Here is an 18,459-nt window from a genome sequence, read left to right on the forward strand (position 1 = left end):
TCTCTCCATTGACAGCTGCGCAACTTTGCCTCTTCAATAAGTTCATAAATAGACCGTAAAACGAATTGGAGTGGTTTAGTTCAAAATGTCTGAAGAGAAACGATATGAACATATTTAATGTAGGCTAATCTTTTAATCACATAGCCTATAGTTTATTTTGTATGTTTATATAATCAGTTTTACGATGTCTTAATGAACTTTTTGAAGCGTCAAAGTGTGCGTGTCAATGGAGAGACAGAAAGCTCTCAGATTTAATTAAAAAGATCTTCATTTGTTTTCCGAAAATAAACTTAAGTCTTACGGGTTTTTTACAACATGAGGGTGAGTAATTAATAACAGAATTTCATTTTTGTGTGAACTATCCTTTTAAAGCAGCAGCCATTTTTACTGAAAATGACACTTGGCCTGGGGACCCTCTGTATGCCCACCTTATTTACCAAACCTGATTCAGATCATCTACTTAGGCTATTTTCCATAACTGAAATGATCAGTTCAGAGAATAAAATGTGCAATGCTGGTCCCTGATACCAGGACTAAATACCATAATGAAATTGTGATCTTTTTCTTTCTTTTATTTTGCAGTGCTTTTACAGTTCAAACTGGCATTTTAAAACTGGGCGAGTATGGAGATTAATAATGTATTTTCAAATATCCGGTAGAACCCAGTTTAATACTGGAATAATGTTCAGCTTTCGGGCAGTTAAAGGAAATCTCAGAGGAACTAGAAGTTTTCTGTTGGACAATGTAGGCTAACGAATCAAAATGTAACCTGTGGCGAAATCTGCATGGGGAAACACTTCGCCTTCATGCAAAATTTGCGATTGTGTGGATTCATATTGAAATGAATGGATTTTAATCGGCAAAAATGTGCAGAAAAATGTTAAATGTAAACATGTTGTAAAAGATGGAATCCTTAAAAAAAATCTGTAGCATTCTTTAAAATTGTTTTCACGCGGGATCATGTACAATTGCATTTTTCGGAGACATATTTCAAGTAAATCATTGATTATGAAGTCCTGGAGCTTTGTAGTGTTGTCTGCATTGGTTTTCAACTCAGAATAAATTAAGTAAATAACCAACTGCAAAGTTAATGCACAATTAACACCAGAATCCAATTATTATTATTATTTTCAATTTACATCATCCATATAGCCATGGTACAAATCAAAAATCTATATCATAGACAGAATCTTCCAATGATGCTTCTTCAATGTGGGTTTCATCCAGGAGAGCTGGTCCTCCGTGATCAGAGACAGAGCGAACCTGTCAAAAAAAGGTTACATTTATTTGAACTTGACAGATGCATCATTTGAAAGAGCTGTTTGTTATATTAATTATCAGCTTAAAGGGATACTTCACCTCTGGAAAGATGAATGTGTATTTATAATACACATTCATTAATGTGTAGATGGGTCATTTATGTAGAAGAAATGTGAAATAATTTTTGAATTTAGAGCTTTCTAGACTGAGAAAAGCCAGAAAATGTATTTTTGGCATATATGTGGATGAAAGACAACAACTCCCAGAATGCACTTGCTTCGCTGCCCTAGGAGGTCACGCCTACTGGTAACAGAGCGCAGTAGTTAAACAACAAGTCTAGGCTACTAGTGAGTCTCTGTGATGAGTCTGCCTGTAAATGTGTTTCGAGATCGCCCAAAATGTCCGGGATTCGGTTTTGCGTTCTTCGCCATTCGTCATGTTTACTGTGGCGAGTGGGGCGAGTGAGGGCCGCGGGAGAATGGCGCGAGACCGGTGGCGTGATTACCGATGAGCGACACCTGTGAGACGCACCGGTCTCGTATCTCTCACGGAGGAGCGGGAATTTTCTTAGCAATGTTAAAACACACATCAACCGATCACTTGTTTAGCGCTCATGTAAACACTACAGTCAGATTCACCAATCAGAATGAATTCAGTTAGAATGAAACAAAAGGTGGGCATGTAAACAATGAATGCAGAAAGCAAAACCTGAATAAAAACATGGTAACCCCTACTACTCAGCTTTCTCCACAGAACAAGAGCCTGCTAGCTTAGCTTCCAAAAAAAGATGGCTGACACTGTGTTCATTCTGTGAGTGAGATCTCCCTCTATGGGTGGGTTGAGGACATGCGGGACAGACCCGACTACTGACTAGTCTTTAGCTTCTGGACAACAAAATCCTCAGATAATGCAAAATTACAATTTTTTTGGAAAAATTAAAGGGTAACTAAACCCCTGGTCAGAGCCTGACTCCACCCACTGGCAATATTTGAAAATGCTGAAAAAGTGGGCAGACCCCAGCAGAGACAGAGGGGACGAAATAGATGCTAAAACACTCTATCCTGATTGTTTTTAATACTCTCAATCCCAATTCCTGACTCCCTACAGTGTTTTTGACGACTCAAGAAAGTTTTTTATACTGCCAAGGGCGTAGCTCGCGTGGTGAGCTGAAACCTGGGTACGTCACAAAGTGCGGAACATCCAATAGGAAAATTCAACTGCAGTAGCCACGTTTCAACCTGAAGAGGGCAGCACTAAGACGTTTTTACACCATATATTGTAGAAATAGAACACTTTATAAACAAATGTCAAAAAAGTTACTCGAATCAATGACTGGTATTAATAAAGATCCATTCTTACAGATCATTAACTAAAAAAAGTTGGTTAAGTGTTTAGTTACTCTTTAAGGATTTTTCCAGACAAAAAAAAAAAATCATAAATCTCTCGTCTCAGGGGGATATGAGGGTGGAAAGCACGGTAATTTGAAAATACTACAGGTTTTCTACTAATACAAAGCTTAATGCTAAATCCTGAAGTATCCCTTTAAGGAAAGAGGTTGAGTTGGGCCAGTGCTCTCGACTGTATGTATTCTCTGATGCTGCTCACGTTTGGTATTACTGGGGGAGTCAATGTGCCCTTGCGAAGTCCTTCCCAGTCGAAGCCTTCAAACCACCTGAGAAACACAACACAAGTTAATCAGCCGGCACTTAAAAACAGTCGCTTTCTCTACTTTCCCTTGCTCTTTTCTTTTCCACTCTCATCTAATCTCATGAATCCTTCCCCTTCTCACCCCACACCGATCCCTTCTTTCATATATATATTTGATGAAGAGCACAAACGAGCAGGACTCACATGTGTTTGCAGATGTCCTTGACCCCGTTCCTCTGTCCCAGTCTCTCTAAGGGGTTCAGCCTGGAAATGGGGTGACAGATGATATCAGACTCAGACACACAAACCCCAAAGAGTATGTAGTGCACTGCTATTCTATCCATCCATCTATCCATCTATCCATCCATCCATATATCTATCTATCCAGCTGTCTATCTATCTATCTATCTATCTATCTATCTATCTATCTATCTATCTATCTATCTATCTATCTATCTATCTATCTATCTATCTATCTATCTATCTATCTATCTATCTATCTATCTATCTATCTATCTATCTATCTATCTATCTATTGACTGTCTGTCTGATTTTCTATCTATCTATCTATCTATCTATCTATCTATCTATCTATCTATCTATCTATCTATCTATCTATCTATCTATCTATCTATCTATCTATCTATCTATCTATCTATCTATCTATCTATCTATCTATCTGTCTGTCTGTCTGTCTGTCTGTCTGTCTGTCTGTCTGTCTGTCTGTCTGTCTGTCTATTTGTTTACCTACATAGTGACATATGTTTCATTTGGATTACCAAGCCTTTTCTCAATGTATTTCTCACAGGTAATAGAAACTGTGAGTAAAATTCTCCTTTACCTGCAGAGGCTCTTGATGAGATGTGCTGCAGTCCTGCTGATGGTTTTGGGGAACTCTAGCTCATCTGTTCCCTTCAGTGCTGCCGTATAAACCTTCAGCGGCTCTGAGCCAGAGAACAGGGGTCTGGGAAGGTGGGAACAGTTGTGATATTCTCCTTCATCATTTAAAACATGTTATAGAAACATGAACTATGCTGTTCAAAACCCATAAGACTTCATCTTCTTAACATGAATAAAAATACTTTTTAAGATTTTCTTATAATTTTGGCCCGTCCACTGAAAGTCCACTCATCCCAAATGTTCATACTTCGAAATGAACAAAAAGATATCGTTGTCCAAAAAAGTTGTCCATATGAATTTAGTGGTTAATCCAAGTATCCTGAAGAGACATTTGCTTTATGCAAGACTCTTGAATAAAGTTAGTTTTTGATTGTTTCACTTCAGTTGCAGAGATCATTAGTTATTACTGTAACTAATGTGTTCTGGCCGTTAATTAGCACGATAACAGTGTTTGGTCGCTCGAGAACACAAACTTTGAACTACGTTCCCTTTTTTTCAAAACATTTTAAAACTTGCATTAAACATGCATTAAGCAAATTATGTGTTTAGTCTATAGGTATGACCGTTTACTGTAAATTATGCACAGGCAAATTTCTTTACAAATTGACATCTCTAAATGACTGCCCTGCATAATACAGAATTTCTAGTCGTTTCCGCAGATCCATGTGAACTGAAATAATTTTGCAATGTTAGTTGGTCTTGGTGGACTAGATCTGTATAAGTATGTAAATATGAACTTGCTATTGCCAATAGATTCACAGACATGCTGCTGTGAGCATGTAAGATATGCTGCTGCATAAATAGGATATTGATAGCAAATCTAGACAGGTGGTGCTGGGGAGGAGGAGGGGTTCAGAGGAACTCCAATTACTGACTTGGAGCGAACATGGAACCAGACTATTTCAATGTTGAGCAAGCAATCTCATTGGCTTATATATTAGCCAACTAAAATCAAATGTAACACAATGAATGATTGAATGTAGTAATAAAAGAAAAACTCACCTGCTACTGAGCAGTTCATACAGCAACATCCCTAAAGCCCAGAGATCTGCAGACAGGCCGTGACCTTGATGCAGAATGACCTCTGGAGGCTGATAACCCACAGACCCACAGAATGACCAGGCCCTGTGCAAAGAGGCCAGCTTCTTAGCACAACCAAACCCTGTCTGATACATTAGATAAAGAGAAACACAACTAAGTGTAAACCTCCTATTGTGAAAATATGAATCATCACAATCAAATGGTTAGAGGCTGCCATCTGGTTGAATTTGTATGTATTCAGCACCAGTTTAGCATATCCACGTTGGTCCAGTAGCACATTTTCAGGTTTCAGGTCTCTGTGAACAATGCCTTTGCCGTGTAATACACTGAGAGCTTCCAGAACACATGCTGCGTAGAAGCGGACGGCATCTTCTTCCAGTGACCCCCTGAAACATAAAATCACATATTCAGTCACGGTCAGTTTAGACAAAGTCCCTTTCAACCATCAATGATATCTGACAACAGCTTTATCATACATGAGGTTTCTTATGCTCAAATAGTGTTAGAAAGCGTATTTTTCAGGATGGACACGTCAATGCCCTAACTGCTTCTTTAGCAACCATTGCGAACAGTTCACATCAAAATGAACGAATCTTTTTTCGAGTCATTTCCTTCATTTTGTTCGTTGAATGAACGGAATGACTCAAAAAAAGATTATTTTATTTTGATAAACGATTTCGAACAGTAGAGTCACAAACGCGCATCACAGAACAGAGCAAGGTGAGCATTTGTGCTTATAAAACGTAAACTTTTTTATTTATTTTTGAAATGACCGATCGTTTCGCTTGATAAGACCCTTATTCATCGTCTGGTGTCGTTTAAAGCCCTTTGAAGGTGCACTGAAACTCTCATTTGGACCTTGAACCGTTTGGTTCCCATTGAAGTCCATTATATGGAGAAAATCTTGGAATGTTTTCAACAAAAACCTTAATTTCTTCTCAACTGAAGAAAGAAAGACATGGACATCTTGGATGACATGAGGGTGAGTAAATTGTCCGCAAAAGTTATTTATTTTTGTATTTATTTATTTTTTTAATTTTTTTAATGTGAACTACTCCTTTAAAAGAAAAAACAATTTTTCTTATTTTGAAGACTATTTAAAAAATCTAAAGAACCTTTTTACCATTATAAAGATCCTTTTGAGGAATGGAAAGGTTCCATGGATGTTAAAGGTTCTTCAAGGTACCATAGATAGATAGATAGGTATTAGATGCGTTTTGGTCGATCGGATCACGAGACAGACCAGAAAGACACATTCCCGTTTACACCTGTATTTAGCATCGTCCACTTGATCCGATCGACCAAAACGCATCTTACAGTAATACCAGGTGTGAACAGGGCTTATGGGTCGGATCCAGCATCCCTGCAACCCTACAGAGGACAAGCAGTTTGGAGAATGAATGTATGGATCATTGTCTGCACCTGTCTCTCAGTAAAATCCACAGATCTCCCCCTTCACAAGCCTCCATCAGCATATACAGGAACCGAGGATCTTTAAAGGTACAATACAACCTGAGAAAAAAAAAACATAATAATCAAGCTTTTGAATCTCACATAAACAGCCAACAAAACATTGTTTTTCACATTGTTTTGATTTACAATTTAAATTTCACTTGCAATCAACTGACATGCTGATATGAAGAGAACATATAAAGTTCAAAAGCTTGGGCTCAGAAAGACTTTTTAATTTATTTATTATTTATATATAGGATACATTCAAATGATCAATGGTGACAGTCTTTTACATTGTTTATACAATATATATATATATATATATATATATATAATTTAATAATAGCTGCTTTTGAACTTTCTGTTCATTAAAGAATTCTGAAAAAAAGTGTCACAGTTTCCACAAAAGTTTTCAACATTGATAATAATAAACAATGTTTTTTGAGCAGCAAATCAGCATATTAGAATGATTTCTGAAGAACACTGAAGACTGGAGTAATGACTAATGATGCTGAAAATTCAGCTTTGATCACAGGAATAAACTACATTTTTAAATATTTAACAATAGAAAACAGTTATTTTAAATTGTAATAATATTTCTCAATATTACTGCTTTTACTGTATTTTTTGAATGAATGATTGACTGAATGAATGAATAAATGCTTGACTGAATGAATGAATAAATGACTGACTGACTGACTGGATGAATGACTGACCGAATTAATGAATAAATGCTTGACTGAATGAATGACTGAATGAATAAATGCTTGACTGAATGGATGACTGACTGACTAACTGACTGACTGAATGAATGAAAGACTGACTGAATGAATGAATGACTGAATAAATGACTGACTGACTGACCGAATGAATAAATAAATGCATGACTGAATGACTGGATGAATAAATGACTGAATGAATGAATGAATGACTAACCGAATGAATGAAAAAATGCTTGACTGAATGAATGAATGACTGACCGAATGAATGAAGGAATGCTTGACTGAATGAATGACTGAATTAATAAATGACTGACCGAATGACTGACCGAATGATTAAATAAATTCTTGACTGAATGAATGACTGAATGAATAAATGACTGACTGAATGAATGAATGACTGACTGACCGAATGAATGAATAAATGCTTGACTGAATGAATGAATGACTGACTGAATGAATGAATGAAAAATTGCTTGACTGATTGATTGAATGAATGACTGAATGACTGACCGAATGAATGAATAATAGCTTGACTGAATGAATGAATAATAGCTTGACTGAATGAATGAATAATAGCTTGACTGAATGAATGAATAATAGCTTGACTGAATGAATGAATGATCGAATGAATGAATAAATGCTTGACTGAATGAATGCCCGAATGAATAAATGACTGACTGACTGACCTAATGAATGAATAAATGCTTGACTGACTGAATGAATAAATGACTGACTGACTGAATGAATGACTGAATACTTGACTGACCGACTGAATGAATAAATGACTGACTGACTGACTGTATGAATGAATGAATGAATAAATGACTGACTGACTGACTGACTGTATGAATGAATGAATGAATGAATGAATGAATAAATGACTGACTGACTGACTGTATGAATGAATGAATAAATGACTGACTGACTGACTGTATGAATGAATGAATGAATGAATAAATGACTGACTGACTGACTGACTGACTGTATGAATGAATGAATGAATGAATGAATGAATGAATGAATAAATGACTGACTGACTGACTGACTGTATGAATGAATGAATGAATAAATGACTGACTGACTGTATGAATGAATGAATGAATGAATGAATGAATGAATGAATGAATGAATGAATGAATAAATGACTGACTGACTGACTGTATGAATGAATGAATGAAGCCTTGGCAACCGTATAAGAGACTTTTCAAAAACATTTCAAATGGTACTGCCCCCAATCTTTTGAACAGTAATGTATCCACCATTAAAATGTGTAAAGAGTCCAATAAGGAATACGACTGCATAAACAATTATAATTAGATGCAAAAAATATATATTTATATATATTTCCTGCTGTCACCAGAGAACAGTACACATCATTCCACAAACAACCTTTAATCCTCTAGTTCTTCGGGATCTACAGTGTGCTTTACAAATCCGATTAACCTTTTATGAAACATCAACGACAAATAAGACGTTTCTCTGCTGAAAAACTGAAGACCCTAGTGTATGTTCTGACCTTACTATAAATGGACTTTGGAGATCCATCAGGATGTGTTTCTCCGAGAGCATCCTCTCTCTTTGGCCTGGCCTCTGTATCGCCTGCTTTCGTATGGACTTTAATGCAAACTTACAGCTGGGGTCACTCTTTAAAAGCACCTTGAGACAAAAAAAAAACAGGGTTTATAATTCATATCAATTATAAATAATCAAATTTAAACTGCAGAACTGGTTTATGATACTCACGAGCTGAGTGTGACTGTACTGTCCTTCCCCCAGATTACACAGCACTTGAAAACTGCTAAGAGACATTTCCCCAAACGCAGTCCCATCTTCCTCTGCCCTGTTTATTATATAGAGATCAAAAATGAATCATCACAAGTAATTCATGTAAAAGTCATATCGACATGACTTACCTCGATCTGGCCTTGTTGCTAGGATTGTCTCTAGCATCGTCTAAGCCTCCAGTTACGTTTTTGAAAAACCTAGATGGTGGAATATAGGCAAGGTCAACTCTACAGCATTTGTTTGAGTTAGTTACTATGTTTTTTTTAGCCCACTATGCTGTTTCCATAGCATGAATGTCAGTTTATGGCTCACACTTACTCTTTGTCCATGACCAGACATGTCACATCGCCTGAGGCAAGAACACTCATCGACCTCATGTCGTCTCTAAAGAGCAAAGGAACAGGTCTGAGATGTTAATGTTACATGATGCCTTCCGACTTGAATTTTAATGTTTCAGTAAAGCCACAAAACATTTAACATACACCTTTGCTTTTTTCATAGTGTTTCACACCTTAACTAGTTTAGTTGGACCAATTTCCCCAACCATTTATTCGGTTCTTCAAAAAAAAGACAACATTTTCACGCACGTTCCAATTTTCTTGATGTTTTCTGCAAAACTCTACACCAAAAATGCCCTCATTTTGCACAGGATTAACATGTTCTCATTCAGAAAACATTATATAATTCACACTGCAAACTCAAATTTCACCTATTTATCCATGTGTAAACATGAAATAGGAAAAATAATGACACCAATCAGAATCACGGGGGATTATGTGCTTTGGAAAATTGCTTAATTTACTCGTATTACTGTAAGCACCTGTAACAAGGACACAGTAAAATAAAGTGTTACTGCTTATTGTTGAATTTCGCTGTATCTGCTGCAGCCCTCTATTTATGCTGTATGTAACAGACATTCCTGTGTGGCCCGACCCAGACCTGAGACGAGATGATGAGAACATTGGTGCTGTGGTTGAGTAACCTGTACATTCGCTGTGTTTGGAAATAAAGCTTTTGAAAATGTAAGTATTTTACTGTGCGTGGACTCTTCCCAACATGTTTTGTCAGTTTGACATTTCAAAGGTCAGGTTTTTGTTCAAAACAGCATCACTTATGTAAGATTATTTATTACAGGACTGTTTTGCCTTCCTTTAGTCAGGGTTGCCCCTGAAAGAGTTATCAGTCAGAGCTGTGATTTCACAAAGTTACACATGATATATCTGAAAACATACGCGTCTGGTAGCAGTGTTTTGAATGAATCCCTCCAGTGTGCAACAAACCAACATGACATCATGACTTTTGCGTAAACATACATGCCACTTTTAAGTCAAGCAGCGTGTTATCTATGGGTGATTCTTTAACTATGGTACTTTTCTTGTACCTGGATGAAACAATAAAATCTAAAAAAAAAAAAAATTCTTTTTTGTTTTTGTCAGACTTACTTCCCCCTCAGGGGAACTTATACAAAATTTATCATGGCTCGATCATTCTTTTTATTATATAATATGAGGCCTTTTATGCATGATTTTTACTGTTTTCCCCCTGTCCCTAAGCCAGACTTTGTACCTTCAACCTCGCTTAATTCTAAATTAAATATTGAAATAATGTAGCTTTTAAGTACAAATTATAAAATAATGTCTATTTCAATTATACATATTATATAATGCGATATTTATTCACATTTTCTTAATTTTTCATAAGTAGAACCCTTGTCCCTTGTTCACTGTCATTTCCACCACACTGTACAAAATAGAATCCTGGGATCATTGTTTTAGGTTTGAATACTTAGTAACCATAGCAATAGAAACTCCACAGCGAACACATGGCTGGGTGAAAGGGTGACCTCTTTAGGGGGTAATGAAAAGAAGAAAAATCAAGATAAATATGACTAAAACTGAGAATATGTTTATTGGCCGTCATTTCCAAACGGCTCATATTTCACATGGACGTAAAAATAACTGGATAAAATTAATTGAATAATGTGTAATTTGTGTATATTTAATGCTAACTGTAAAACTAATATTAACAGGCAAACATAGCATGATATTTTAGAGGAAAAAGGGGAAAATGTCATTTCCACCACGGTGTTCATTGTGGTGGTAAAGACAGGTTGTGGTGGAAATGACATTGTTCGTGCTAAACAGCTAATTATTTTGGGCTATAATACTAAAATATTAATGTAAAAACAAAAAAAACTTACAATTAATTAAGTTAAGGTAGTAAGAAATACTTTATTATTTATTATTGCTACAATATTGTTGGTAAATAAGAGAACTTGGGTGTTTTCTTGGGCTGTCAGATAAAAATGCCAATATATATATATATATATATATATATATATATATATATGAAGAGTTCAGATGCAAAAGCCTCTAAATGCCATTTGAAATTTTCTTCTTTAATGATGATTTTTATCAAACTTGTATATTTAAGTTCAGTAATTTCACTTAAATGGCAATGATAATTACCTATTAATTGTTATCATTGCCATTTAAGTGAAATTACTGAACATAAATGTACAAGTTTGATAAAAATCATCATTAAAGAAGGAAATTTCAAATGGCATTTAGAGGCTTTTGCATCTGAACTCTTCATATATATATATATATATACATATATTATTCAATACAAATCATCGCACCCAACTTAAGGGAAGGTTTCTAGACAGATTAAGAAACCAACTGATACTAAAAAACTGTTTGTAGAAATGTTTTTATTTTCTGAAACTGTCGAGCTCAAAGAGTACCATAGTTGAAGAATCACCCCTATACGCATTTTGAGCTATTCACGTGTATGCGTGTATGTCTACGCCGTTAAATGTCCGAGTGATTCCGCGTGTACACGCCGTCAAATGTCCAAGCAAAATGAAGCAAAATGTAGATCTACATCTGGGGAGCGATATTGTTTTTCCAAGGATGGTAGGGGAAGACTCATAAATGGTATTAACCCCAGTGACGGGTAGGTTTAGGGACGGGGTTGGGGTAAGTCATATATTTATATATACAGTAATGTAACGTTAAGTCAACGGCGTTCTTAAACACACTGAAAAGCGATTATGCATGTTGACAGCACGCCAAAGATAGAAATACGAATTGACGTGCCATACATACGCCATTTCATGAGATCAGGCTGAACAAACAGTCATGTAGTCTGTGATTTGACAGTTTGTGTGTGTGTGTTGTCTGAGGGCAAACGTTGAATCGGGATTCAGAAGTTAGCTGTTTGTACAGTTGGCTGTGAGTTTTTTAAATAGTGCGTAGATTTGAGAAAATGGGATTTTTCAGACTTGCACTGTTTTGCACTCGTACCCTTCCACCACGCATCCTCACTCCTGTTCTTCTTCCCGGCTGTTGACCCTGCTTGTTTCCTTGTTGTTGACAGAATTGTTACCCTGTGTTGTGCTCTGTCTATATGCTTGCTAAATGAAGCGTCATGATGCACCTCTGAGCTATTTTAGACAACTGGTTGGTCATTGGATGATCAAGCCCTTTATATTTTCCTTCATTGTGAAATTCAAAATTCACCTCCGCAACACATTTACAAAAAAAAGTCTAATAGAAATGTATAGAAAATCTGCTTGACAGATGTTTTGAGGGGTAAGACTATTCAACACGGAACCATGCAATATATTTAGATCAACATGACATAATAAATTAATAATAATGGAAACAGCAGACATTTTTATAATCAATTGCATGAATGCACCAAAGCATTTGCAATTTGCTGAAAAGAATGATGAATTGTTTTTATGATGTGCACAAGTGACTAGATGATGTGGAGGTTGAAGAAGAAGTTTTTAGTTTTGATCTGAGAAATGCACCAAAGCGACTGAGAAAAAGTGTGAATCAGAATGTGTAATGATCTGCAGTGTAAAGAGTGCTGCCCCCTGCTGGCGAGGATGGGCTCTTACCCTCGTGGAGCGCGGTCTCCAAAACAGTCCCCTCTGGTGAGGACACACACCATCACGTTCTCCTCATTAGCTGATTGTTTCTCGAATACTTTCACCTATAGAACAAAAGCATGGGTACTGTTATATGCTATTACATTGCATTTATCTCTAAATGAATAATACAACTAAATATTATGTAAAAAATACATATATATATTTTTGACAAGCTGATTCCCGCATAAACATGCTAGTTTTAAACATGCTAGTTTTGTGTCGCTCGTATCACTCCTCCGCTGTATCTTTCTTCTTGCATGACAGACAGATAGACAGATAAATAAATCGATAGACAGACAGACAGACAGACAGATAGATAGATAGATAGACAGACAGACAGACACACAGATAGATAGATAGATAGATAGATAGATAGATAGATAGATAGATAGATAGATAGATAGATAGATAGATAGATAGATAGATAGATAGATAGATAGATAGATAGATAGATAGATAGATAGATAGATAGATAGATAGATAGATAGATAGATAGATAGAAAAACAGACAGGCAGACAGACAGATAGACAGACAGACAGACAGACAGACAGACAGATAGACAGACAGACAGACAGACGGATGGATGGATAGATGGATAGATAGATAGATAGATAGATAGATAGATAGATAGATAGATAGATAGATAGATAGATAGATAGATAGATAGATAGATAGATAGATAGATAGATAGATAGATAGATAGATAGGTAGGTGGACGGACGGACGGACGGACGGACGGACGGACAGACAGATAGATAGATAGATAGATAGATAGATAGATAGATAGATAGATAGATAGATAGATAGATAGATAGATAGATAGATAGATAGATAGATAGATAGATAGATAGATAGATAGATAGATAGATAGATAGATAGATAGATAGATAGAAAAACAGACAGGCAGACAGACAGACAGACAGACACACAGATAGATAGATAGATAGATAGATAGATAGATAGATATAGACAGACAGATAGACAGTCACTGTATAGATAGATAGATAGATAGATAGATAGATAGATAGATAGATAGATAGATAGATAGATAGATAGATAGATAGATAGATAGATAGATAGATAGATAGATAGATAGATAGATAGATAGATAGATAGATAGATAGATAGATAGATAGATAGATAGAAAAACAGACAGGCAGACAGACAGACAGACAGACACACAGATAGATAGATAGATAGATAGATATAGACAGACAGATAGACAGTCACTGTATAGATAGATAGATAGATAGATAGATAGATAGATAGATAGATAGATAGATAGATAGATAGATAGATAGATAGATAGATAGATAGATAGATAGATAGATAGATAGATAGATAGATAGATAGATAGATAGATAGATAGATAGATAGATAGATAGATAGATAGATAGATAGATAGATAGATATCTCACCTGGCCTTGACAAAAAATGAAGAGTTTATCTTCTGGACTTCCATTTTGAATGATATATTCACCATCACTGTAGTGAGTCTAAGATGAAGATGTATGTGGATATACAGAAAAATAAATCAAAGTCATGTAAAAAATATTGTGAAAATATATTTTTTATATCTAAGTTGTGGTTGATTGGTACAAACACTAATCATACACACCTCCTCCAGTGCATCAGACACTTTATTGAAAACATCGTCCGGTAACACAGAGAGCAGTGGGACACTAGGAGAGAGAATGAGTGTCAGGAAACTCTGAACATATCAAACTATAGCTGAGACTACAAGTGAACTCCTGGAGTGGAGTGGACGTATACATTTGAACTGCCTTATTAAATTAATGCTGTTCAGTAAACTAACAAAGTGGACATATACACATAAAAATGTAAGAAAAAATAAATGCAGATGAGCCAAGCTCTTGAAAAAGTGTCATTTGTTCTCAAGACTTACTACACTTTAAGGAGTAGTTCACTTTTAAATAAACTTTTTTAACTGTCATCCAATATATCCATGTCATTCTTTCTTCAGTCGAAAAGAAATTAAGATTTTTGATGAAAACTTTCCAGGATTTTCTCCATATAATGGACTTGAATGGGAACCAAACGGTTCAAGGTCCAAAAGACACTTTCAGTGCAAACTTTTGAAATGAAACGATTCCAGACGATGAATAAGGGTCTTATCAAGCGAAACGATCGCTCATTTAATAAAAAAAAAAAAAGTTTATGTTTTATAAGCTCAAATGGTCGCCTTGCTCTGTTTGTGACTCTCCAGTTCGAACTTATTTATCAAAATGAACGAATCTTTTTTCGTGTCATTTGGTTCATTCAACGAACAAAATGAACGAATTGATTTGGAAAAAGATTTGTTCATGTTGATGGACGAGTTTGAACTGGAGAGTCACGAACGCGCATCACAGAACAGAGCAAGGCGGGAATTTGAGCTTTTAAAACTTAAACTTTGTTATTTATTTATTAAATGAGCGATTGTTTCGCTAGATAAGACCCTTATTCATCGTCTGGTGTCGTCTAAAGCCTTTGAACCTGCACTGAAACTCTCATTTGCACCTTGAACCGTTTGGTTCCCATTGAAGTCCATTATATGGAGAAAAATCCTGGAATGTTTTCATCAAAAACCTTAATTTCTTTTCGAATGAAGAAAGAAAGACATGGACATCTTGGATGACATGGGGGTGAGTAAATTATCAGCAAAAGTTTTTTTTTTTAAGTGAACTCCTTTAATTTGACAGTACATTTTTTCAAATAAAATATATTTACAATATATATATATATATATATATATATATATATATATAACAATGTGGGATAAATATGCAAATAACTAAAAAATATAAAAAATCAAGCTTTTAATGTTGTTTCTATGTCTATGTGGTGTTTTTAATACGCTTTAAGACAAACCATGTGCAAAGTCGGCACCATTGCTGAGTATTTCCTCTTTAAAACTGCAGTGAACCAAATACACAGTTTGAAATCACTGGTGTTTCTGACGACACACACTATCTTGTAATCAATCGTGTGATCGTCAACGAGTGGATCTCTGAGCTGATGCAAGTGAGTGGAGGCGGGGCTCATTAGCATATTCATAGAACCGTGTATACTAAATGAGGCAAGGGTGTAAAGTTACATTCAAGCTATTTTTTTTTTTTTTTCAAGGAAAAAACTTTTAAATATGTCATTTTGATGATCAAAAATTAAATTATTGACTAGACGGGGACTTTAAAGTCTATTCAAGAAGACAAAAGTGTAAAATCTTTGAAACATTTATATAAAAAATGATGATGTGGTGGCATTTACCTGCGCAGGAATTGCAGAGACTGAGTGATGGTGATCAGGCTTCTTCTCTGCATGACCCTCTGAAACACTTGACCCTCCATCACCCACAGCCTGCTGTTCACAAGAGCTGCACAGACAAACACACATTCACACTGAATTGCAAGCATTCTGTGGACTGACGGGGGTCAAAGGAGAGAGTGAGACAGGTCACCTGTGGTGGATAGACATGTAAAGACAGACAAAGACAAATTGATATGGATGGTACGAACTGCATTCGGAAAACAAGTTCGAGATCCCTGCAGAAAAGCCAGACCAGTGTGGATTGGTAATATATGAAGTTGCCAGGAAAATTGTGAAAATCACTCGGATATCCAAAGCCCCCTGTGAGAGACAGAGACAGACACACACACACACAGACACACATACAAATAGCATGAATGATAATGAACAGAATGATAATTGACAGATATTTGGTCAATAATATATGTGTCGGTGCAATATGAACTACATGAATAGCAATAGTGTTATTAACCTACAATTAAGTGTTAATAATGTAATAAATTTTCTGTGCATTTTGCTGTTTTTTAAGATTAGGTAAATATCACCCTATGCTCTCAAGACATCAGTCTCTGCCACTGGAACAACATACACTCACCTAAAGGATTATTAGGAACACCAGTTCAATTTTTCATTAATGCAATTATCTAATCAATCAATCAATCACATGGTGATGTAAGCAATTTTGAGCATGGCATGGTTGTTGGTGCCAGATGGGCTGATCTGAGTATTTCACAATCTGCTCAGTTACTGGGATTTTCACACACAACCATTTCTAGGGTTTACAAAGAATGGTGTGAAAAGGGAAAAACATCCAGTATGCGGCAGTCCTGTGGGAGAAAATGCCTTGTTGATGCTAGAGGTCAGAGGAGAATGGGCCGACTGATTCAAGCTGATAGAAGAGCAACTTTGACTGAAATAACCACTCATTACAACCGAGGTATGCAGCAAAGCATTTGTGAAGCCACAATACGCACAACCTTGAGGCGGATGGGCTACAACAGCAGAAGACCCCACCGGGTACCACTCATCTCCACTACAAATAGGAAAAAGAGTCCAAAATTGGACAGTTGAAGACTGGAAAAACGTTGCCTGGTCTGATGAGTCTCGATTTCTGTTGAACATTCAGATGGTAGAGTCAGAATTTGGCGTAAACAGAATGAGAACATGGATCCATCATGCCTTGTTCCCACTGTGCAGGCTGGTGGTGGTGGTGTAATGGTGTGGGGGATGTTTTCTTGGCACACTTTAGGCCCCTTAGTGCCAATTGGGCATCGTTTAAATGCCACGGCCTACCTGAGCATTGTTTCTGACCATGTCCATCCCTTTATAGCCACCATGTCCCCATCCTCTGATGGCTACTTCCAGCAGGATAATGCACCATGTCACAAAGCTCGAATCATCTCAAATTGGTTTCTTGAACATGACAGTGAGTTGACTGTACTAAAATGGCCCCCACAGTCACCAGATCTCAACCCAATAGAGCATCTTTGGGATGTGGTGGAACGGGAGCTTCGTGCCCTGGATGTGCATCCCACAAAGAAATCTCCATCAACTGCAAGATGCTATCCTATCAATATGGGCCAACATTTCTAAAGAATGCTTTCAGCACCTTGTTGAATCAATGCCACGTAGAATTAAAGGAGCTAAACGCAAGTCTCTGAGTTTTTGCAGAACTACGCCCCCTCTGGCGACAAGCGAAACTGCAACCAGAGCTGTGCGCGTTCATGGAGGAACACACACACACACACACGCACGTTTGCGCGAGCTGTTCATAACCTAAGGAGCATCAGCCGCACACTGTGCGGCACACATCTTTTTTTTGTTACAGTCATAATGAGGTAATACAGTAATAAATCTGCAAGTCATTTAAAATATATGAAAGGAAAGGCATTCGAGTAAATTACACACAATGTGTGTGAGAGGGGGAAACGGGGGTAGTAGAAAACTTCGGTTTTTGTTTCCATCTATCTCCCTGTGCTTACTGTATCCACTTATGATTGAATTATTATGGAAACACGTTTAGTTATCACTAGGAACCGTTTGAGCCCTAGAGCAGACCGGAGATCTCTCCGTTTGTTGAAAGCTTCCCGATGTTGACTCTCGTCTTATTCCGACGCCTGGCACTGGACAGACTGAAGTTTTATTTTCTTTGTCTCACGCGGAGTTTGCGTTGGGGTTTGTAATGAACTACAAGCCGGTCTCTTTCCGCGCCATACAGATATGAAGTGCACGTCACCGAAAGCAACAGATATGAGCTGGATTTTATTAATCATCGGCTAATTTCAAAATCAGCAAAGACAGCAATAAGAGAGATCGGCAACAGGCCTGGTAAGATCAATTCATTTCTTTACTTTTAATGAAGATGGTAGTGTTAAGCGTCTGCGACTTACTTTCACTTTGAT

The 18,459-nt window shown here is 36.6% G+C and overlaps 1 protein-coding gene across 1 annotated transcript in view; it reads right to left on the bottom strand.

The window, feature by feature from the left end:
• Positions 1-551: 551 nt before the first annotated feature.
• Positions 552-18,459, bottom strand: part of prkg1l (protein kinase cGMP-dependent 1, like) — a 46,595-nt gene continuing 28,687 nt past the window's right edge. The window contains exons 6-20 of the mRNA XM_039674524.2: positions 16,019-16,124; positions 14,370-14,433; positions 14,170-14,247; positions 12,718-12,812; positions 9,126-9,191; positions 8,936-9,004; positions 8,766-8,862; positions 8,539-8,678; positions 6,271-6,360; positions 5,093-5,234; positions 4,810-4,973; positions 3,749-3,871; positions 3,112-3,171; positions 2,866-2,932; positions 552-1,263 (exon numbers count right to left, since the gene is read on the bottom strand). Coding sequence (XP_039530458.2) covers positions 1,165-1,263; positions 2,866-2,932; positions 3,112-3,171; positions 3,749-3,871; positions 4,810-4,973; positions 5,093-5,234; positions 6,271-6,360; positions 8,539-8,678; positions 8,766-8,862; positions 8,936-9,004; positions 9,126-9,191; positions 12,718-12,812; positions 14,170-14,247; positions 14,370-14,433; positions 16,019-16,124 — 1,460 coding nt within the window. The 3' untranslated portion in view covers positions 552-1,164. The remainder of the gene's footprint in view (positions 1,264-2,865; positions 2,933-3,111; positions 3,172-3,748; positions 3,872-4,809; positions 4,974-5,092; positions 5,235-6,270; positions 6,361-8,538; positions 8,679-8,765; positions 8,863-8,935; positions 9,005-9,125; positions 9,192-12,717; positions 12,813-14,169; positions 14,248-14,369; positions 14,434-16,018; positions 16,125-18,459) is intronic.

The sequence above is a fragment of the Pimephales promelas genome, chromosome 14 (assembly GCF_988280905.1).
Source record: "Pimephales promelas chromosome 14, fPimPro1.hap1.1, whole genome shotgun sequence".
Taxonomy (NCBI): domain Eukaryota; kingdom Metazoa; phylum Chordata; class Actinopteri; order Cypriniformes; family Leuciscidae; genus Pimephales; species Pimephales promelas.